Source organism: Fimicolochytrium jonesii, assembly GCF_025526975.1.
Source record: "Fimicolochytrium jonesii strain JEL569 chromosome Unknown EV422scaffold_14, whole genome shotgun sequence".
Lineage (NCBI taxonomy): Eukaryota > Fungi > Chytridiomycota > Chytridiomycetes > Spizellomycetales > Powellomycetaceae > Fimicolochytrium > Fimicolochytrium jonesii.
Genome location: NW_026515681.1, coordinates 242976 through 265324, shown reverse-complemented (window position 1 = coordinate 265324; position 22349 = coordinate 242976). Strand labels below are relative to the sequence as shown.

General features: G+C 54.6%; 7 protein-coding genes across 7 annotated transcripts; 4 read left to right on the top strand and 3 right to left on the bottom strand.

Annotated features, from left to right (window-relative positions):
* The first annotated feature begins 540 nt into the window (after nucleotides 1-540).
* EV422DRAFT_531840 (FACT complex subunit-domain-containing protein) lies at nucleotides 541-5327 on the top strand. Its single transcript, XM_053070489.1, has 15 exons — nucleotides 541-801; nucleotides 866-1516; nucleotides 1594-1785; nucleotides 1861-2025; nucleotides 2098-2237; nucleotides 2315-2417; nucleotides 2480-2599; nucleotides 2663-2851; nucleotides 2914-3391; nucleotides 3463-3758; nucleotides 3829-3999; nucleotides 4091-4203; nucleotides 4264-4393; nucleotides 4483-4677; nucleotides 4841-5327. The coding sequence occupies exons 1-15, from the start codon at nucleotides 736-738 to the stop codon at nucleotides 4937-4939; spliced, it is 3108 nt and encodes a 1035-aa protein (XP_052924923.1). The 5' UTR covers nucleotides 541-735; the 3' UTR covers nucleotides 4940-5327.
* Nucleotides 5328-5333: 6 nt separating this feature from the next.
* Nucleotides 5334-7792, top strand: EV422DRAFT_80681 (uncharacterized protein). The gene has a single exon (XM_053074413.1). The coding sequence runs from the start codon at nucleotides 5461-5463 to the stop codon at nucleotides 7534-7536; it is 2076 nt and encodes a 691-aa protein (XP_052924922.1). The 5' UTR covers nucleotides 5334-5460; the 3' UTR covers nucleotides 7537-7792.
* On the bottom strand, nucleotides 7653-9693 carry EV422DRAFT_80687 (transferase). Its single transcript, XM_053074414.1, has 2 exons — nucleotides 8078-9693; nucleotides 7653-8006 (listed from the first exon to the last, which is right to left on the bottom strand). The coding sequence occupies exons 1-2, from the start codon at nucleotides 9260-9262 to the stop codon at nucleotides 7770-7772; spliced, it is 1422 nt and encodes a 473-aa protein (XP_052924921.1). The 5' UTR covers nucleotides 9263-9693; the 3' UTR covers nucleotides 7653-7769.
* On the bottom strand, nucleotides 9554-12482 carry EV422DRAFT_80691 (uncharacterized protein). The gene is made up of 4 exons (XM_053074415.1): nucleotides 11982-12482; nucleotides 11759-11905; nucleotides 11354-11679; nucleotides 9554-11278 (listed from the first exon to the last, which is right to left on the bottom strand). Exons 1-4 carry the CDS (start codon nucleotides 12139-12141, stop codon nucleotides 9842-9844), a joined length of 2070 nt encoding a protein of 689 aa, XP_052924920.1. The 5' UTR covers nucleotides 12142-12482; the 3' UTR covers nucleotides 9554-9841.
* A 171-nt stretch (nucleotides 12483-12653) lies between these two features.
* EV422DRAFT_531831 (armadillo-type protein) lies at nucleotides 12654-17468 on the top strand. Its single transcript, XM_053070488.1, has 2 exons — nucleotides 12654-17071; nucleotides 17142-17468. The coding sequence occupies exons 1-2, from the start codon at nucleotides 12846-12848 to the stop codon at nucleotides 17302-17304; spliced, it is 4389 nt and encodes a 1462-aa protein (XP_052924919.1). The 5' UTR covers nucleotides 12654-12845; the 3' UTR covers nucleotides 17305-17468.
* Nucleotides 17469-18118: 650 nt separating this feature from the next.
* On the bottom strand, nucleotides 18119-19951 carry EV422DRAFT_531825 (methyltransferase type 11). Its single transcript, XM_053070487.1, has 6 exons — nucleotides 19849-19951; nucleotides 19528-19754; nucleotides 19334-19438; nucleotides 19127-19264; nucleotides 18863-19061; nucleotides 18119-18797 (listed from the first exon to the last, which is right to left on the bottom strand). Exons 2-6 carry the CDS (start codon nucleotides 19726-19728, stop codon nucleotides 18481-18483), a joined length of 960 nt encoding a protein of 319 aa, XP_052924918.1. The 5' UTR covers nucleotides 19729-19754; nucleotides 19849-19951; the 3' UTR covers nucleotides 18119-18480.
* Nucleotides 19952-20721: 770 nt separating this feature from the next.
* EV422DRAFT_80597 (uncharacterized protein) lies at nucleotides 20722-22186 on the top strand. The gene is made up of 3 exons (XM_053074411.1): nucleotides 20722-21256; nucleotides 21356-21815; nucleotides 21890-22186. Exons 1-3 carry the CDS (start codon nucleotides 20930-20932, stop codon nucleotides 22024-22026), a joined length of 924 nt encoding a protein of 307 aa, XP_052924917.1. The 5' UTR covers nucleotides 20722-20929; the 3' UTR covers nucleotides 22027-22186.
* The last annotated feature ends 163 nt before the right edge of the window (nucleotides 22187-22349 follow it).

Sequence of the window (22349 nt, the reverse complement as noted above, 5' to 3'; positions counted from 1 at the left end):
GAGGGAGTGAGATACGTACGAGCGATCTGTTGCGACCGTTGCTTTGCTCTGTTGTAGCGGGTGTAGGCGGCGAATAGACAGCCTATGCCGAAGATGTAGAGGACGGGGAACCAGAAGGCGGCTGCTGTCTGTGCGACCATTTTGGGGTGTTTGGGATGCGGGAGGGTTGGGACGATGCTGCTGGGAAGCCTTTTTTGGACGTCTGTAGTAGGGAGGTCGGTCGATTGAGCGAGCGGCGTGGGTGTTACTTACCACGTTGTTTAAGGCGATTCGAACACGATAAGTAATCGCGTTCAAGTGTTGGCACTGTCAAACCCTTCCAAGCACTCACTCATTGACAGCAGCCTGGTTCACTCGATTCAAGGCTTCTTGCAGTGCTGCCGCTTCTTGCACGCGGATTGCGCAATGGATGAAGCGAGGGCCACATGAGAACACGCTTGCGGGTGCGACTTGGAATCTGTGGAGGTTTCGGACGCGTTGGGGGCGGAAAGAGAAGGCGCTCAGTCTCATATATTAGCCTTGCAAGGTGCACTTCAGAACCCTCGGACTTGGTGAGCGATCCCTTCTGGCCACTCCCCCCACAACCCAACCCAGTTGCATACAGCATAGCTTATAACGTCGGCACCCCGCAGGTCAAGTCGCCCCCTTCTCTCTGGGGTTTTATTCGGTTCGGCAATTTGACTCTCCCACTCCGAACCCACTCCAAACCCACTCCGAACCCACTGAGCAACAGCCATGGCGATCGAAATAGATGTTGACACCTTCCAGAGAAGGCTGGGTCTCCTTATGCAGGACTGGAAGGTAAGGGAAGTTTTGCGCATAGCTCACTTCAAAACCCCGTGCTCAGATATCTCTCAAATTACAGGCATCCAGGGGCTCACCAGAGTGGGGAGACGCTGACGCTCTCTGCGTCGTAGTCGGAGCAGCCGACGACGATCTCACCTTCCTCAAAAGCTCCGTGCTCCACTCCTGGCTCCTCGGCTACGAGTTCACGGAAACCATCCTCCTCATCACCGCCGACAAGGCCATCTTCCACACCAGCCCCAAAAAAGCCGCCCTCCTCGACCCCCTCACAAGACGAGGCGCCATCCCCGTCGAAATCTTCAAACGCACAAAAGACGAAACCCAGAACCAGGAAGCCGTCAACACCCTCCTCGACCTGCTCGGTAAATCCTTCTCTGGGAAGAAACTCGGCGGATTCCCCAAAGACCGTTTCCAGGGCAAGATGGTCGACGCATGGACGGCCGCGCTGAAAAACAGCGCCCGCAAATTCGAAAACGTCGACGTATCTAACGGCGTCTCCAACATCCTCGCTGTGAAAGAAGACACTGAAATCAAACTTCTGCGAACGGCGTCGCGGTTGTCGTCGCTTATCATGAAGAAGCAGTTTGTGCTTGAGATGATGGAGATTATTGAGGAGGGGAAGAAGATGACGCATGAGCAGATGACGAATGCGTTGGAGAAAGTCATTGAGAGTGAGGATGTGCGGAGGAAATATTCGCTTCCGACCAATGATGTATGTATATGGGTGTTTCGGGTTGCACTGCCGGTCGTGAGGGTACGCAGCTCACGCATTTATCTTCTTCCTCGCAGATTCAATGGGAAAAAGAAGTAGACTGGTGTTATCCGCCCATCATCCAAAGCGGAGGAAAGTACGACCTCAGACTTAGTGCCATGAGCAACAACGAGCCATTGCATGAAGGAACCATCATTGCGTCGTTTGGCATCCGGTATAAGAGCTACTGCTCCAATATCGCCAGGACTTACATGACCAATGCCAATAAGGTAGGTGTTTTGCGCGACACTCATTTTTATCGTACTGCTGATTCAGATATTCACACTCCTACTCCTCCTACGCAGACACAAGAGAAGAACTACAAATTCCTCCTCGAACTGCAACAGCACGTCCTTGCCTCCATCAAAGCAGGCGTCTCCTGCAGCGATGTCTACAAAGCAGCCATGTCCTACATCGGACAGAAGCGCCCGGATCTGCAGCAGAATTTTGTCAAGAACTGTGGTTGGGGTGTAAGTTGCCACATTTCTTGCTCCACGGGGAAGGGATCATGGGCCGGTGAAGCTGACGGCGGTTCATTTCAGGTTGGCATCGAACTGAGGGAACCGAGTTATGTCTTGTCCCCGAAGCACCACTCCCAGTTGAAGGCAGGGATGACGCTCTGTGTGATGGTCGGGTTCCAGAACCTTTCGAACCCGGGAGCAAGCGACCCAAGGGGAAAGACGTATGTTTTGTGAATGTCGTCGTTGTGGATCAAAAGGACTGCGGCGTTAACCCGGGTCGTTCTTGCCCTTGTTTTAGATATGCTCTGTCGCTTGCTGATACGGTAATGGTGACTGGCGAGGCGCCTGTCTTGCTGACGGACGTTAAGAAGGAGATGGCGGATGTGTCTTTTGACTTCGATGTAGGTTCAGCGACATGGGTTATCATCGAAACGTGTCTGCTCACCGCGGGTGTTTGTTGCAGGAGGAACAAGAAGAGGAGGTCAAAGCGGAGCCAGTCAAAAACGGGGCGGCCGCCCGCGCCGCTCGCGCGTCCGTTGCGCAAGATTTACCTGAACGGAAGGGGAAACGGTTACAAGGGGATGTGAGTAATCAAGTGCATCTGCGTCATCGCCATGGGCCATGCTGACTTTCTTCGACTCCTTAGACGAGAGCAGAGAACGAATCCCGCCGAAACGATCACCAGAAGAGCTTACATGAAAAGTTGCAAACGGATGGGCTGCGGAAGTACCAGGACGGGGAGGACCTTGATGGAGGCGAGAAGAAGGAGGTGTTTAAGAAGTTCGCGAGTTACAAGACCGAGGCGCAGTTGCCGAAGCAGGTTACCGACTTGAAGGTAAGTTGGCAGCGAAGTGATGAGGAGACCGATGGTAGGTGTTCTAACCCCGGGCTGCGTAGATCTTCGTCGACCACCGCAACGAATCCATCATCCTTCCCTTCTACGGCCAACCGGTCCCCTTCCACATCTCCACGCTCAAGAACGTCTCCAAATCCGAAGAACAAGACTATATTTACCTCCGCTTCAACTTCCTCACCCCCGGCGTCGGCAAAAAAGAACTATCCCAACCCTTCGAAGACCCCAACGCCACTTTCATCCGCGCCCTCAGTTTCCGATCATCCGATACCGCCCGTTTCATGGATATCTATAAGGAGATCAATGACCTGAAGAAGGATACGCAGAAGAGGGATGTGGAACGGAAGGAGAAGGCGGATCTTGTGGAGCAGGATATGCTTGTGGAGGTTAGGGGGCGCAGGCCGGTGAGGTTGCCGGAGGTGTTCACGAGGCCGCAGGTGGATAGACGGTTTCCCGGGGATCTGGAGATTCATCAGAATGGGATTAGATATGTGAGCCAGTTGAAGAATAATCAGAAGATTGGTGAGTTGGGTGGGGATCGGAGCGACCCTTTCTGATGACGGTGTTTTAACGGCGCTCGTTCGACCACCCAGACGTCCTCTTCTCTAACATCCGCCACATCTTCTTCCAACCCTGCGACCACGAGCTCATCGTCATCCTCCACTTCCACCTCAAAAATCCCATCATGATTGGCAAAAAGAAGACACAGGACGTCCAGTTCTACCGCGAGGTCACCGACGCCGGGTTCGACGAGACGGGCAACCGTGGACGGGCGCGACGAGTCAATTACGGCGATGAGGATGAGCTTGCGATGGAGGCGGAGGAACGAAGACGACGCGCAGGGTTGAATAAGGAGTTTAAGGGGTTTGCGGAGAAGATTCAGGATGCTGTGCGTATCCTTTCGGATTCCTGACAATTTGGGGATGGGGGAACTGATTGTCCTTTTCATTCTTTTTTAGTGCCAGATCAATGTAGAAATTCCATTCAGGGAGTTGGGATTCCAAGGCGTGTTCAGCCGGCAGCTCGTGTTGATCCAGCCCACCACCGAATGTCTGGTGCATCTGACGGATATACCCAACTTGGTGCTGACGTTGGATGATATTGAGTTGGTGCATTTGGAGAGGGTTCAGGTGCGTTTTGCAGGAGAGAGAACGAAAATGAGACGGGGGTGTTTGACTTTCGGAAGTGGGATCGGGGCCTGATTGATAGTTTTTGTTGTAGTTTGGCTTGAAGAATTTCGACATGGTCTTTGTCTTCAAAGACTTCAACAAGCCCGTGCGTCATATCAACACTATCCCCGTCAAGCAGCTGGATAATATCAAGGAGTGGTTGGAGTGCGTATTGCGCTGCGTCCACATTCCCGACCACATGCCTTTGCTGATTTTGGTTTTTAGTGGCGTGGATATCCCTTTCACAGAAGGCCCCGCGAACCTCTCCTGGGCGCAGATCATGAAAACAGTGATTGCGGACCCGGCCGGGTTCTTTGAAACGGGCGGATGGAGTTTCCTGCAGCCTGCTTCCGATGTATGTCTCTGCGGTCACCCCTTCCGCTCTTTCTGCTCTCCCCCACTCACTCACCCTTCCATCTCCCCCCTGCTTTTTTTGTCATATAGGACGACGACAGCGAAGAAGAAATCTCGGAATTCGAGATGGACGAATCCGATTTCGCCGAGTCTGACGACGACGATGACTCTGAGGGGTACTCTGAAGGCGGCGGCAATCCCTCGGATGAGGATGAGTTTAGTGGGAGTGGGAGTGAGGATGAGAGTGGGGAGGATTGGGATGAGTTGGAGAGGAAGGCTGCTAAGGTAATATATCACATGACTGGGATGTGTGTTGAACCAGCTCCCATCGCCATGGATGGTGGGATGGGCGCTGCGTAGTCGTGCGTGTGGAAGATAAGGGGTTTGAATGCTTCGCGTGGAGCAGATTTTCTGACTCCTCTCTCCCTCTCTCATATGGATTTCATAGGCGGACGCAATGAAGGGCTCTGAACCGGCAGCAAGCAACGGGAAACGGCCGCGGTCGCAGGATGATAGGGGCGGGGCGCCGAGTAAGAAGCGGAAGTAGGAGAAAAACATCCACTATTTCCTTGCATAGCGAAAAACGGGGGCAAGCGAAAACACCCTCCACCACCACCCAATATCGCCCATCAACCCGTGCACTATGTATCCCACATCTCGCTGCACCAAACCCCAGCGAAATGGAGCGGTCTGAGGATGCACGTCATATCAATAGTGTTAGAACTTGGGTAGGAAGAAGATGTGGTGCAGGAGAATAGGGATGGCGATTTGGCGTATGTCTGGGAGGATCTAGCTTTGGGATGGGGGTTCTTTGTATGTAGAACAGGGGGTGGGAACACACCGGTTTCGTTGCTCTTTCCGCCATGCCGTGTGTCGCGTCGCCCTCCGCTCCTCAAACTCCGCCGTTCGCACGCCGCACCCCCCCCCCCCCCCCCAGACAGTGTGCATATACAAATACATATACAGGGCGGTTGTGTCTCACCCACCGACAGCAGCACCTTGCTTCCCACTTCGCTCGTCCCTTTTTTGCGGGCACGGGCCTTTCCTGGGCCAATTCTCACCCTAGCCATGTCCCGGCTTACCGAGCTTCTAGGAAGCAACCCGTCGAACGAGAGGCTGGAGCTCGTCATCAGGCTGTTGCAGGAAGAGAAAGAGCTGAAGAGGATTGAACTTGAACTTGCTCATCAGCAACAACAGCAGCAGCAGCAGCAATCCCAGACCGGAGCGGCATGTGGACTTGGTCACCCGCAGCAGCTATATCCATTCGAGGGAGACGGAGTGTCACTTGTAAACCAGGGGTTGGAGACGTTGAACTTCTCGGCGGGGCAGCCGGAACAATGGGCCTCTGATCCCTGTGGGCTCCCACACGTCGGGGCAGAGGATACCACTCTCGCCGGCTGGAAGGCGCTGGACAGCTTGTTGCAGCCGGCCGACAACTTGGATGGCGGGCTCGCTTGGCCTTCGTTTGTTTCCGCTGGCGAGTTTGTGGACGGCGAGTCTCTGGCGACGTCGCCTTATTCATTTGCCGAATTGAGTCCCTTTGGTGCGGGTGGCAGCCTTCCGACGGCGTCTGCCGACTCACTGGATTCGTTACTTTCCGACGGCGCTAGTTCGTTCGATCCTTGTGCGGATCCTGCGAATGATGTTCGGATGCAGACGACCAGCGGCACTACAAATCGAAAGCTGGCATCAGCGACGCATCAATCTTCAAGTTCAATGTGGAGAAAACGTGGCGTTGGCGCACAATCCACAAAGTGCCGCGCGAAGAAGGTGGAGATCGCATGTCGCGTCTGTGGCGAGAGTCTCGGAGTTGCACACCTGTACGCCGCCGCGGACATTGCGAATCGGCACGTCCAGGACTATGCATGCAAACGATGCGCCCAAGGCACCGCGTGGGATGACAAGAAGACTCAGCGACAGGTGATGCAAAAGAAGCGGCATGCTCAGTTCGAACCCCGCGATGCACCGGCGCGTTGCGATATCTGCAAGAATGTTTGTGCTGCTGGGGGGTTCAGGCGGACGACTGACGATGATGGGGGAGGTAAACGCGAAGCATGGATTGCAGCGAGCTGTGCGATCGAGCTTAACTGCAAAGCTTGTCTCAATAAGTACGCTCTTTGCTCGGACTGTGGAGCTGGCGGAAAGTTTCGAGCAGGCCGCTGGCGGCCACTTGAAATGTTCGTTGAGGGACGAGCGACTTGTTCATTGAGCCACAAGAGGCTCGGCAACGTAAAATCCAAAGTGGCTGTCTGGCACCTCTGGGACGAGAACCATTCCTCTTCCCCGGCGACCCGCCTCTGCATCGACGACCTCCCGGCTCCTACATGGGCGCTTATCCAAGCGACCAAGCAATGCGTGGTAGAAGGGACTTTCAAGTTCTTAGGCTGCCCTCAGTGGATGGAGAACAATCCCGAGGTCAACTCGTGGCACATGTTGAATCACACGGCCCATGCCTGGGCGGAGCGGAATCAGAAGGAGCTGGAGGGGATGATGACCCCCGAAGACGGGCCAGCAACAAGAGCAGGACCCCACACCCTGTACGATCCTGGCCACCTCCGCAGCTACATCGCCATGCGAGTTCTGGACTCGGACGCTGACGCAGGGCGCAGATGGGAAGATGCCACACCGGATAACCTCCACACGATGTTACCCCGAATCTGCGCGTATTACGGAGCGCGCTGGCATGTCGCGAAACGGCTGGTGATGTGCCGGATGTTTTTCGGCCATGTTCGCGAGTTGACGATGAACGTGCTCATGCGCGTCCTGGACGACCATGTGGCATATACACGCAAGGCCGCACAAACGGGGCTGCCGTGCCCGCCTAGCCCGCTGTTTCATCAGTTGGGCGTGGGAAAGTTTGAAAAAGCGACAAACCGACTGAGTGCCATCGGCTATCGCGCGGTGGTTAGAAAGGGCGACGAGTGGGAATTCAAAGACACCCGACCCGCCGACGACGACGAACGCCAGTTTTTGAAGGATATCGTTGTTGAGGAGCCCGAGGAGACAGTTGCCGTGTATATGGGACGGATAGAGGAGGTGCTAAGGATTTGGAGAGCGAGCAAGGCGGACGTTGTCTCACCGGACGCGATGGACGAGGAGGACGTTGTCGAGCTGGGGAAACGGACCCGAAGTCCGAGGGAATGATGGCTTTGGCGGGGGTTGCGGTATATATATATACCCGGTCTTGCTTCAACGCATCCTTTGCATCAGAATAAGCTATCTCCAGACACACATAAGAAGTGAACAGTGATAATTGTAGTCTAGTAAATGTGGATTCGTAGATGTGGAGTTTGCTGCCTCCCATATGTACATACTATACGGCGTACATAGATAAGAAGAGTGGGGGAATCTAGAAACTCTCCATCTCCAAATATGCCCTATAAAATCTGCGTTCGCCATTGTCCTAATGCCTCTTCGAAAGATGTCATGGCCGTCTCCTCCATCGACACATAGCAGGAAAGGCCCTTTTCAGAGCGAGCCCATCGCGCGGAGTTCAAAACGACGACGAAACCGTCGGCCACGGAGAAATTGGGCGGCCCGGCGTACACCGCTTGTCCGGACCCGAAATCGGGGTCGAGAAGGCCTAGGTTGGCCCAGCTGGGCATCAGGAAATCCTAAGCAATGCGGCAATATCAGTAAAGCGAACCCCACGTACTCATCCGTTCAAGAAGTGCGTCGAACTCACCTTCCCAAAAAAGTAGTCCACCGCCAACGTCACTGCCGACGGGTCGGGCTCCGTAGCAGCAACGTACTCCACCGCCGACCGGAGGTACGCATCCGTCATCTGCAGCACCGCCTTCCGGATCCTGTGCGCCGCCAACGCCACTGCTGCTGGGTACTGCCCATCCAGAACATCGGTGGCCGGATGCGATGATCGCGCGTTGAAGATGGCGTTCCCAGCGTATCGACCCGGAAGCTCCGGCACAAGCCGCCGGCGGGCGTTGATGCCTGTGTTCAGATGGATGCTACTGCTGGAGAAATCGACTCCGGCGGCTTTACGCGCGCGGGATAGCAAGACGACGAGGAGAGCGGTCAGCACGTCGATGGTCGAGACGTACGGCGCGGGCTCCACGGTCTCCAGCTTCTCCATCCCCAATGCATCGGACTTCAATTTCCCTAGTTCGACAGCGGAAAAGTGGAACAGTTTGGCTTTCGTCTTGGGGATCGGGTCAGGGAACGGTGGAGACGGTGGGGATGCAGCGTTCTTGTACTCTGCGTGCGGGAACGTGGCTACCCCACCCCGCGAAAAGAGGAGGTGCCGGTCGTGCGATGGAACTGGGACACTGACCCCTCTGTACGCGGCGCCCCACGCTTCTACAAAGTTGAACCCGCCCTCCCCGTCCAGCATCCGGTGGTTGATGTTCAGAGCGATGGCCAGCCCGCCGCATTTGAAGACCGTGCATTGGACGATCAATAAGGGCTGCTCGCGTGCCGGCGCTTGGGGGTTTGACGACTGGGGCATCAGGCCGGTGGGTAGCTGTGCCATGTCCGACGAGTTGACTCTAGCCCCCGAATCAGTCGCTGACGGCGCGAAATCGGCGAGGCTGCCGTCACACGTCGCGGGAACGAACTCGGCCCCTGCGTTGTTGCATCGCACATTCACCGTTCCCCGGTTTTCGTCGGTTTCAGGGTCGACGCGTCCGGCCAGATGGGGATATACAGATAGGGTATCGCTGAGCGTTTCCCGGAGCTTCTCGTGCTGGAAGGCCTCGTGCGGCGCATCAGGCGCTGCGAAGATGTAGAGCAGAGGGAATGAATACCGGCCCACTGCGACGTCCATAGGTGAGAGCGGGACGGATGTGTTGGCGAACGGGGCTAAGGGTGCTTTGGCTCGCACGAGGGTGCGGGATTGCAGGACTGCTGCTACCATGACTGGATATCTGTAGCGAAAGATGTTGGGAGCGCTGTGTTTTGGAGATTCGCTTAGAAGTGAGGTGCAATGAAGGGCTCCAGAAACGCTACAGAGACGAGACGAGGTGTTGACCCGGTCGGAAGACGCTGGAAAATGTGGGTTTTATATACACATTTTCGCCGTATGTATGCACAAGAAGGTACCTACCGTTGACCCACTTACCTGCATGGTGCACAGCGTGGAGTGGACAAGTGGTGTGGGCTTGCCGGAGCGACGGCCATCGACATCGGAAAGGGGTGGACCAGCATTTCACCTACGCTGTCAAACGTGACAACCGTGTGCTGTCACAACGCGTCCCGAAACTCCTCCAGCGGGGACAGCTTGTTCACAAGTATCCTACATAGACCAAGGTCCCGAGTGTCAGAAGCAACAAGATCTATGCCACGGATGGTAGAACAAGAGGAAAGGTCGATCATTTAAGAATTTCGTGATTCTGATGCAACAAAATACAGAGCGCTACAAGCGTAATGAAGCGAATACATGGTTCCATGAGGGGTGGGCCAGCTGCTCCTCATTCAAACATTCAAACACAGAGCACTAGTGAGATGGAGGCACCAAGCGGAAGAGATCTCCATTTCCAAACTTCTCAAATTTGTAGCGCTGGTCCATCCTATCCTTCAAATCCTTCGCAAGCAAGATGTGGCCCGGTTCCGCCGCCTGCGACAGCTGTTTCGCGCGCTCGACCGGTACACCATGCACGACAAACTGCGGGACTCTGCTGCCCAATAGACCGGCCTTCACGACACCGCGATCGACTCCGATCTTCAACGATACCTTCCCGGCGGGGATGTTCAAATCCGACACGTACAGAGCGGAAAAGCTAGAGGCTAAGCGGGTGGCGAGGTCGAGGGCGGTGGCAGCGACATCTGGTGCGTTATCATCAGCGTTCTTATGCGTAAGGCCGACGCAGATCTCGTACATGTCGCCAACGCTCGCGACCTTCACGGCACCCGGGAACTCCTTCAGGACTTCCTCGAATGCTCCGTACATGCGCTGCAAAAGCGTGACGCTTTGTGCCGGCTTCAACGAGTTGTAGTCGGCGATTGCGGTGCGGACCACTACCGCGTTCTCGTAGGTCACTGGGGCGGGTCGCGATCCCTCCCTAATGGCCTGCATGAACTCGGCCGGCATGATGTTCTCGACAATCGAGCTAGAGGTGTCGGTCTTGCCTTGGAAGTCCACCTGGCGTTGAGCACGTTGCAGTTCCTGAGACTGGAGGATGAGCTCACACAGCTCCTGCATGTCCTGTGCATGCTCGGTGCGGATACTCCTGACTTCATCTTCCTGGTCTTTCAGCAACTGAGTCTGTTTGCGCTTGCTCTCGCGGATACGTTGGTGGACCTGGTCTTTGTGTTGCTGGCGCAGCTGATCAAGACCTTTCTTTTGGTCTATGTCAAGGGCTCGGAGACGCTGCATGCCCTTGGCAAACGCTTCTTTGAGCTCCGTGGCGGCATCGCCGGCCGTACGCTGCTTGCGGCGCTTCTCCATGTCCTCCGCTTGAGTTGAGCCTTCCCCCCCAGTGGCGGCCTCAACATCGCCCACATTGCTTGAGGCTTCGGAAGGGTCCATGTCCGACGACTCGATGGCGGAGGATTGCATCTCACTCCCGTCAAACTCGCTCGCACGGTGTTTAACCCCGTTGATGGCTTCCCCCATCGTCGACATGGCATCGTCCAACGCCGCTCGTTCACGCAACCTCGCCGAGCTTTTTTGAGTCCGCTCGAGCATCTTGCGCTGGCGGACCTGCGAATGGAGCAACTGCCCTTGCACGAGCTTCTGCTCTTCTTTGAGTTGCAGCGCTTTGAGCTGGGCCTGCTGACGATCGAGTTTGGTGGATTCGGCGGCTTTCTCGATGTACTTTCTCGCCAGGTATAGGTCTTCACGATCTTTGTGTTCCCCGATCATTTCTTCGATCTCGGCCGAACTGAGTAGCTCCAGATCCATTTGCTCGGACATGTGGCGGACTTTGAGTAACTAGTGGGGAGGCATAGTGAGCCCAAGGTCTAAAGCGGCGGGTCAAGCTCCAGGAAATAATGCCCTGTAGTGTACCTGCAGCTCCCTCAACTGCTCAGCCTCCTTCTGCTGCCTCATTTTCAATTGCTCATATTCCAGCTGATACTCCGTCTTCTTCTTGGCAATATCTTTCTCCGACATTTCCCGCATCTCGAGAGCATGAATGATCTTCAAGTTCCTAGCGATACGCTCCTGCGCGTCGACAAGCTCCTGACGCTCGGCAGCTTGCGCTTGCTCGATGACTTTCACCCGTTGAGTGAATGCCTCACGCTTCTGCTTCGTGGCCGCGCGGAAGTCCAATTCGCGTTCGCGGGCTTGGTTTTGATTCATCACCTGGATCTTGAACGCTTGGATGCGAGATGCTAATAGCGCGTAGAGATGAGAATATGCGTTGTTAGCCGTGACGACTTGGATGATTTCAAATGATGTATCCGGACGCACCTAAACCGATCAAATCCTTCTTCCGCGCTTCAGATGCCAGGATGTCTGCAGCAGCTTCCCGCTGACGTTCCTCCGCATGGCGCCGCTCCTCAAGTTGCTGCTCATAGAGCAGCCTAGCTTCCTTGACGTTTGCTTCAAAAACGGTGACTGTGAAAGTTAAATTGATTGAGAAGTCGATCGGACAGTGGCAAGTCATTTCATGAACGAGATCTCCGTCCCCCACCTTCTTCGTCATTGAACCTCCCGAGCTTGCGCTGGGCGCCTAGTTTCTGTTCCTTGACCTCACGATCCCGAATCAAGGCGTCCTTGAGACGGCTGCCGTAATGTGTCTTGGCAAGCACCTGCGACCCCAAATCGGGCTGTTGAGCAACGGACGTTGACATGGCTCTCGTGCTTGATGGGGTACTGCTGGGGATCACTGCGGAAAGACTAAGTTCAAAAGCTGTGTGGGCGACCGATACACATCCTACGCCTTATACGAACGGATATCACGAAGGGTCGCAAATCATAGGCTCCGAAGTCCGCTTCAGCCTGAGCTTGTTTGTGAGGCGTCACGTTTCTACCCATGGAATGCGCGGAATCAACGGACCTCAATTTCGCTTGAACGCAATACAATTCAACCCCTCCGAGATTGGATAGGTCCGTTGATTCAAAGCGCAACCCTCAGCCCTCCATCTCCGATGTTCTAATGAGAAGTAGCTTCCCCCAAACCGCGCTTTCTCCTATTGTTCATCAGGGAGCCGAAGGGGAGTTCAGGTCATGCTTTCGCCCAGCCCGCCGGAGTTTGCTTGAACGCGGATGACATAAAAAGGGCATGTCACGTGATCCGGCGTCGTTCTTCACGCGTTTTGAGTTCTTTGCCTCGTTCCCATTTTTCCTGTTCGTCAAACGAGCCCTGATTTTCTCGCCATTGACCTCACAAGGTGCATTTGGTCTTTACTCCACAAATACGTAGAAAGCGCTTGGAGTGTTTTCTCCTCCCCGAAAGCGACAGCAAGGGAGGTTATCATTGCGAAACTCCTAAACGAGTCTTTAGGACCTCTCCGCGGGCAAGCCTACCCCGACTTTCCGGCAAGCCACGTTCGAAATGGCCTCGCCCGAAGCACTGGGAGGCCTGGTGCCCGACTCGGCCGGGAGGGACCTCACCTTCGCCTCGAACGACCTCTTTGTCAAGATTCGGACGCAAACGAACAGTGGACTGGACAACCAGAAGCAGGCGGCTCTGATTCTTGCCGCTGTGGAGGAGACAATCACGGAGCAAGGAGAACAACTGACGCCGCTTGCGTACTTTGGAGCCCTCATGACTATTCTGTCTCAGCAAGCCACTGGCGGAGAAGCTGTACCAGAAGCCCAAGGGTTAGTGGCTGCAGCTACCTACCTGCTGGCCATCGTTTTCCCTCGAGTTCCTTCCGCCATTCTGAAGCTTAAGTTTGAAGACATTGCGAAAACCGTTGGAGTAATACTTGAAATGTACCAGGAAGACCAGCCTCTTGTGAGGGCTGTTTTAGCATGCTTTGAGTTCTTACTTGCTGCTCAGGATAGTCAGCGCTGGACGAGCGATGTGAATTGCCGGAAGTTAATGCAGGTCCTGTTGATTATGTCGGTCGACGGACGGCCCAAAGTAAGGCGTAGGGCGCACGAGGCCATCAGGAGACTATTGGCGCACCCTCCGCCGCCCAGCGTTCACCACCCCGCGACGCTGACAATAATCGAATTCGCCGTTCGAGGGCTTGAAGAGTACACACAATCCGTCGAAGGCACTGGGTCCGCCAACGATAGGAAGGAGTCTGAACAGAACGTTTTGCACGTTTTGGTGTTCCTCAAGGCCGTAATCCCCTCTCTAGCGCTGCAGGGTGGACACGGTCGCACCAGTGGAAAGCTTCATGAGCTGTGCGAGAAGCTGCTGAGACTTCCGGTACGGTCCTCCGGTACGGGCAACACGGTTCTTACTCAATGGATCTTCTCCGTTTTGGACGCACTTTTCGGCGCCGACGCAGATAAAGACGGCATCTTCCCTGAACTTGACGTGGAGCTATTGGATTCTGTCATCCGCGCGTTGCTGGAGATCCGGCCATACCAAAACGATGCTACCCTCATCCCGACCTGGCTGGCTTTGATCGGACGTGGATTCCGCAAACTAGCGGAACTCGTGAACGACGTAGAGAACACAAAAGCCACCACGTTGTCGTCCGAGGAGTGGCAGTATGCACTCCAAGACTACCCCGAGCTTCTCGTCGGTACGTTCTCCACACTCTTCGAAAAGGTCCTAGGGCAACAGTCAACAAAGCCCGTTATCCTCGCGAAGGCCGCGGATGTGTTCGCGGACATGTTCAGGAATTGTATCACCGACTCGATGATTGTGGCACCAGTCGTTCAGGGTGTCAAACCGGTAGCCGATACGACCGACTCGCAGTTGCTGACCCTCCTGTACGTGGTCAACTCGGGACTCACGGATATCCGATATCGCGCCGCTTGGGGCGGCATTCTTCGCCTCGCCGAGGCTCTGTTCGACTCTGTAGGCTCGCGTAAACCTACCGTCATGAAGACGACCCTTGTCAATATCATCGCTTTCCGTGACGATCGTGCGTATGGAGGAAGCTTCCCTTACAAGGAGGAGTTGGAAGTGTCATTGCACGCGGCTGTTCAGGCTATCGGCCTCGAGACGTTTGTTGAGTGGATCCCTCTGAACATTGAGGTCGATTCCACATCCAACGCCACGCGGAGACCATACCTACTTGCCACCTTCGTGGAGGCCCTCAACCGCCCCTTACCTAAGCGTTCCAACAAGACCCGTTACGGCCCACACTCTCTTCGGTTCCTCGGAACGACGCTCCTACCGCTCGCACAACGATTGCTGGAGAAGAGTGGTGCGTCATGGACGGCCAAGCGCGAAGTGGAAGCTAAGCTGTACGAAACGCTTGGGGCTCAGATCTGGGCTATGGTTCCGGCTATCTGCTCAACCGTGCCGTCCGATGTACACTCGTCATTTTCGGTTGTGGCGCCGTTCTTCGGAAAGATTCTGCAGGCGCAACCTACCGAGGCGTATGCCAACCTGCCGTCTAATCCCGATTTCAGGCCCACCGTGTGCGATGCAATCGTATGCCTGATTGAAGGATACGAGGAAGTCGTCAGCCTCTCGGCCGACAATGCTGCTGAACTGAAACTCGCCACCGATGGCATCGCGCGATTGATGGAGTACGCCAACCGCTTCCTCAGCGTCATTTGCAACAACTACACGACTGTCAACCCGGATCTGCTCCAAACTTCGAAAGCGAAAGGTCAACAACTACAAGCCCTACATGAACGGGAGACGCAGCGCTACGCCCGGACGATCGGCGCTCTTTTACTGATTGCGGAAGAGAAGGCGGTCACCAGCTACTTCTTGAACCTTGTCACTACATTACTGCAGTCGCAGTCTCACCAGGAGCAACAAACAGAGCAGGCAACGAAAGTATCACCAGCTGTGCAACTAGAGAGGTTGCGCGACTACGCCATTTTGGACCTGCTCCTTATCCTGCTACCTTTCCTCCCCGAGGTCAAGAACCGCTCGAAATCTGGGGATGCCGCTCTCCCCGCTGATTCCCCGCTTCTCCTGTTCTACAAGGTCCTGACCGGTCAATTGCGCGAGTCGGATCCTACTATGCAGAAGCGCACGTATAAGTGCCTCAACCAGGTCGTTCCCAAGCTTCCCCGCGCGTTACTTGGCTTGGAGGAACTGATCGAACGTGTTCTGGACCCGGAGGTTCTGTCGAAAGCTTCCTCTGGCGCGAAGAATGCTCGTATTCAACTCCTTCAATGGATCTGCAACGCCATCCCGCTTACGGAGAAAGCTTTGCTTCTGCAATTCATTCCCATCTCCTTGTCGGAAGTCATGCTCGCCACAAAGGAAGCTAGCGAGAAGGCACGTAATGCTGCTTACGAGTGTCTCGTTGCAATGGGCAACAAGATGCTTGAAGACGGCGGCGTCGGCGATCCGACATCGGAAGGGAGGATGGACACGGAAGGCGAAGTCGACGAAGACCCAGCGAAGAAGATCAACCTGTCCGAGTTCTTCACTATGGTCATCGCCGGTTTGGCTGGTGAAACCTCGACGATGCAGAGTGCCTCTATTGCCGCCTTGTCCCGTCTTGTCTTCGAGTTCGGCCCTCTCATGGACGAACGTTTCGTCAGGGAGCTCGTGTCTACGATCAACTTTGTCATGAACACGACAAATCGGGAAGTCATCAAGGCTGCCCTCGGGTTTATGAAGGTTGTTATCGTGTGTTTGAGGCAGGAGGTTTTGGAGGACGAGCTGGAGAACATTGTTGTTGCGATTTTGACCCACTCCCGGAATCACAAGTCCCACTTCAAGGCGAAAGTACGACACATCTTTGAGAGGCTAGTGAGGCGGTTCAGTTACGAGGCCATCGAAGGATTTGTACCTGAAGGCGATAAGAAGCTTCTGGTCAACATCAAGAAGAGGAGAGAGCGCGAGAAGAAGAAGAAGCGGATTGCCAAGCAGCTGGAGGCTGGAGAAGAGAATGACAGCGATGGGGAGGCCAGCAAGGCCGCGTTGTTGGCTGGCAAGGGTGCAGCTGCAGGCGGAGCCCGCAAGCAATTCGAAGATGCGCTCTATGGTAGTGAGAGTGAGCTCGAAACAGATGCGGAAGACTCGGACGATGATGACGATGAGAAGTACATCCCCGATCGGTTCAAAGACGCCCTGCAAAGGTCAAAAGGGAAGTCTGCTGCGCCGAGCAGCACCAGGATTCGAGAGGGTGGTGAAGACGATGTCGCTGATTTCTTGGACGCTCGTATTGTCTCGCGCGTGACCAGCGCTCCACGGAAAGGCAAGCGAGCCGGCGCGAACGGTAGCGCACAGTCAGATTTCCAGAGCAACGAGGACGGGCGCCTGATGATCAACGACTCCGACGATGAAGGCGAAGGCGTGGCCGGTGCTACCGCCGCACTGGACGCAATGGAAGTGACACAGGACAGGGAGGACCACTACAAGGCCGCGCTCCACTCCGAAGTAGCCTTCACACGGACCGCCGACGGCCGCGTCAAGTTCCTCCGACCCAACGAATCAGCAAAACGTAAGCGCGGCGACGCTGACCCCGAAGCCGAGGAAAACCGGGGTGCTACCGCATCCGGTCTCGGATGGGGACAGGGTAGGAACAAGCGGAAGGATGTGGGTCTGGATAAGGGCGAGGTGGAGAAGATGCTTGGACGGCAGTTCAAGGCGAAGAGGGCCAAGGGAGATGTCAAGAAGAGTGGCGGCCCCGATCCGTTCGCGTACATTCCGTTGACGAGCAAGGTCGTTGGTGGAAAGAAGTAAGTCTCGCAACATTATCTGGTCTTCATTTTCCCTGGCAGCTGTGCTCACAATACTTCTTTCTCACAGACGCAAAGCCGCCAAAGTCGCCGGTCAGTTCAAAAACATCATCAAAGCCACACAAACCGGCGGATCGGTCAACACCGGAAAAGGATCAAGCAGTGGGCCGAACTCTTCCGGGGCTGGCGCTTCGGGAAGCGGGGTCAAAAAGGGTAACAAGAAGCACAAGTAGAGGCGGCTTCACAGACCGGAGGGCGTAATCTTCAGTACTCTGTCATCCTCAGGTAGTGCGTAGATTTATTTATTCTATCCAGTCGTTGCTGAACGACACGTTAGGATACCACTGTACCATATTATTTCACGATTATCATTATATGTGCATCATCAGAAATCAGGGGTGCAACTATTTTGTTATTTGGACGACCCCGATTGCCGACAGAGCGTAGGAAGTTTGCGGGAAACGGACAGAAATACCGTCCCCGTGCTTTTCAGAATGCTGCGGCTGTGCAAGATGTCGGCGAGACCAGCATTCTTGAGGTAGATTGTACGTCTCCTTCGCAGCTTTTGGCATCGACCCATATGTTAGAAGGGAATCTTCCATACTGGACATGGATGGTTTAGGGAATTTTGACAGTTTCCATCATGTCTGAGCTCGTCTCGTGGCGTCCAGCGAAAGCCTAAATAAAGGGTGGCCATCTCATTAGCGTTGATCTTGATGCTTGTTGATGACTGTTGATCTGTTGATTTATGCTGCTGGACCTGGTTATGCGCTAGCAAGCCGACTTTGGATTTCTAGCCTTTCATGTTCGCCAACGCAGATTCAACAATTTGTGAGCCAATATGCAGCACTGATCGGGAAAGACCCCAGGAGCGTACTGGGGCTTGCGGCCCCGTGTGTTGCGGACGGTCGCTGCACTTCTTCTGAAGGAATGGTCTATGGTCTCACTCTAATCAAGAACCCGAGGCTTCCCGGGTTGGGCGGCGCCAAAGACAAGCGGGTCCCCTACGCATCTCCAGAAAATTTGATCCCGCAGCTCATCGCTAACCAGAGGAAGAACCATCATATTTCGCTATCATACAGTACAGTAGGTGGGCAAAAGTCTGGGCACGACGCCCCAAGGACACATCATTCCACAAACAGGGCGCAAACAGGGCGCAAACCCCGTCGTAACCAGATATCTGGCCACCTACTTACAGTACAGTACAAGAGCGGGTTAGATTCATGTTACATTCAAGCCCATAACTCTGCCAAATTGGAAATCAAAGGACAGTATCTCTTGCGGCACTCCGTCTAAGATGAACAGCACTCCGTCGAGAACTCGATGTGCGTGTCCCAACTGGACGGTTTGGTAGCGAAGACCTTGACAGAAGCTATCCGAGATAATAACCTCGTGATAGATTGACGATATCAAATCAAGGCGTGCATACCTGCAAAAGCGTTCACATCCCAATCCTTCAAACAGGACTTGGCAGGCGCAGAAGCACCCTTCTTCTCGTCCTTACCGCAGCACGAAGAGGCGCAACAAGATGCTTCAGTGTCCGGGTGGGAACCGTCGCAGCACGTAGGACCGCAGCCGCAAGGTTCATCACCGTCGGCTTCAGCCTTGGCGTCAGGAACCACTTCCGCAGGTACTGCAGGCCCGCAACTAGCCCCCGAACCGCAGCAGCCGTTGTCTGCAAACGTGTAGACGCTTAAGTCGGCGTTGGAATCGACGATGACAACATCTGAGGCAGACCGAAGTTTAGCCAAGGGAAGCTTCGAATCAGCAAGAAGCCTCTTCAGAACCAACCTTGGAAACCGGCTCCGTGTAATAACGCCTTGTATTCCTTGATCTGGATCGCGCCAGTCACACATCCCACATACGCACTCAGGTTGTCTTGAAGCGCAGGGGGGACCTCCTGCTTCAGCGCAATGTCAGAAATCGCAAGACGGCCACCGGGCTTGAGGATGCGGTATATCTCTCGAAGCGCAACGTCTTTGTTGGGACACTGCATTGCGTAGTCAGTTGCAAGGTGCGGTAATATTCTGGACTGCAAATCAGATGGTTGCTAACCAAGTTGATCACGCAGTTGCTGATGACACAGTCGGTCGTGTTGCTTTCAATTGGCATGTGCTCAATCTCGCCGAGATAAAACTCAACGTTCCTGACCTGTGCCTTACTGGCGTTGCGGCGGGCGAGGTCAATCATCTCCTGCAAATACGCGAGTAATCAGGAAGGGTAAAGGATTGTATCGTTCAGAACAGAGAGCACTCTTGTTACAAATGTCATGTCGATTCCAATAGCCTTTCCGGTGGCCCCGACTGCCTTTGCCGCCAAGAAGACATCGAGACCTCCCCCAGAGCCGAGATCGACTACCGTTTCACCCTACGCGCACCGGAGGGAAAACCGAGGGTCAGTCAAGTGGACAGCTTGGGCGCTCCTAGATCATCTTACGCGTCCGCCGCGATGCTCGCCTCCTTGAGATTGGCCACTGCAGTGGGGTTCCCACAGGACAATCCCATGTTGCTTTCCACTGGAATTGCTGTCAGTTCCTCGAGGCTGTACCCAAAGGCCTGGGCAACTCGTGTGCTGCCCTCACGGTCGGCCGTTTTGGGGACCTGGGCGTAATTGTCCCGTACAATTCTGCGGACCTCTGTCTCCGTGGCTCCCTGCATGTTGAACGTTGATAACACCTGTGAGCCTATCGAGTCGATGGGTTTGGTTAATTGCCAGGGGCCTGGGGCCTGGCGTTGTTTTTATCATCTTCGGGGTCGTATGGTCTGCTTCAATCCTACATAACTACTGTAACTTTCTTGCACCTGGCTTGCACACGCCTGACGAGGCTTTTGCCCCCTGTCGTTCCCCCCACGGAATCCTCCGCCGGACTCCGCCAGTGGTGGTTTGAAATGTAGCACCTTCAAGGCTGCGAAACATCAGTTACCTGAGATGCAGATATCTAATCAGGGACCAGGCGCGGGCCGAACGAGCTCACGCACGCACCATCACGGAAATGATTCACGTCTTTTCATTCAGAGGCCAGCTGCCCATCGCCTTCAGGTGGAGCCGCTGCTGGCATCCCCTCACCGTCGGCGATACATTTGCGGCCGGGCCTAGCCAAGAGTAGACGGAGAGTGTGCGCAATAGTATTGGGGCATGGGTACAGATTGACGTCCCAGGTTCAGGGTTAGATACATAGCAACTTGGAACTTGAACGGGCCCCCGCGGTTGACAGGGGCTTTAGCAATTCCCATCCGCTGTGGGATTCGGTGATAGACTGATCGTAGTGCAGCTCGATATGCTGCTGCCGTCGGATTTGTAACAAGTTCGCTTGGCGCAGGGACGCGGAAGCGGGTCCCATCCGCGTTTCACCCCGCTCTCGCTGATGGCCGGCGGCATTAAAGTCTCCACGACTCAAGGCTCCCAACCTCAATGTCCTAAACCGTCACCCAACCTAGATCTAGATCCGGCATGCCCTACCTCCTCGCTCCTTCCACGATGTAAGTGCGGCCCGCTTTGCGTCGACTCAAGGCTCCAAACCTCAATGTCCTAAACCGTCACCTAACCTAGATACGACATGCCCTACCTCGCTCCTTCGTAGTTTGCCCGCTTCAAGTGCGGCCCGCTTTGTAATATGGTATCATAGAAAAGTCACAAAACCCTGCTTCAGCGGGGTGCTTGATGTTGTGCTAGTGCCGGTGCTTGTGCTTCACCCGTCTGCAGTTGGGCACTTGGGTGCAGGATGTTTGACCACGATGTGTAGTTTCCCCATCGCCGTTCCGCTCTGCTTGAGGGAATGCTCCCCCCCTTCTGTCGCATTCCCTATATTCATCTGACTACATACAACATACAAGAAGTGAAGTCGCATATCTGCCTGTCATGGTCGTTCCAACCACATCCTCTACCCCTAAACTGATCGGCGTTCTCGGGTCTACCGGAACAACTGGATCAGCAGTCTTGCGTTCGCTCCTAGCCCCCAACAAGAAACCCAGTACCGGCGATGCTGCCATCCGAGTGCGAGCGCTCGTGCGAAACGTGGACAAGGCTCGCAAACTCTTCCCAGTTGAAGATGTGGAGTTTGTGCAGATTGCCGATTTCAAAGATTTGGATGCTGTGACGAAGGCGTTGAAAGGTGTTGAGGCGTTGTATGCCATGACGCCGCCCATTTGCGAGGAACAAATCTTGTTGGATGCTGTGGCAGCGCAGGTAAGAGACGGGAACTCTTCCGCCATTCTCGTCATCTGCTATCTTGTCGCTTTTTACCATCTGCATCATCATACTCATCACTGAAATCCCTGCCCGCAGGCCGCTCACGTCGCCGACGTCAAACATGTAGTCTATTTGTCTAGCATTGACGCCAACCCCACGAGCAATCTGAAGATTATCCGCGCGCACGGCGTGGCGGAAAACATTTATCGACATTACGACTATGCCCTTAGCATCCTTCGGGCCTCGTGGTTCATGGACAACTTCCTCACCCAAACCGGAGGAATCTACGCATCCTCCAAATCCCGTGACATCCCATACATCGCAGCATCCGACATTGGACGAGCCGCAGCGGCTCTGCTTCTCGGTCCAATTCCCAAGACCGGGAAGACCGCGACGTTCAACCTCTACCATCCTCAGGTTCTGTCAAATGAGAATATTGCCGAGGTCATGACAACAAGTTTGGGAAAGGATGTGGCTGTTGTTACGCTCCCTGGCTCGACCATTGCCGAAGCGGCCGTGCAGACCATGGGAATGAGCAAATTTACCGCGGATGCCAGTAAGTCTGGCAGCGCATGAGGTGTTTCGCTCTGTTTTCTCCCTTTCGCTTGGGCTTATTTCATTTCTCTGCAGTGGTGGAACTTATGGAAGCGGGCTTCGACGAGAGTTACGAGACAGCCAACACTTTGCCGGGTTACAAACAGATCGTTGGAACAGATCCAATCTCCTTTGAGGAGTTTGTCAAGGTCAACAAGGCGCAGTTCAAGTGAAAAGATGGAAAGCTCGTTCGTTCTCTTCCGTTTCCATATCTGTCGTCCCGCTAGCTAGTTGCGGTATGATTAGTTTTCTTTCCCTTAAAGGATTTGGGTCGTGCGGGATTTCTGAAATGAATAATGCAAAGCATATACAATAACATTTCTTACTCTGTTATTCATTTGTCCATGTGGACTCCTCTCACCCCCCAGGGGGTTTTCTCCATGGCAACCCTTCCCGCTTTTTCCGTTTTCCTCAACGTGTGCGCGTGTCCATGAGCGCTAGTTACCGATGACTGTCGCAGCTCCCAGCAGTTCCTCGCCTACAAGAAAGATGGCAG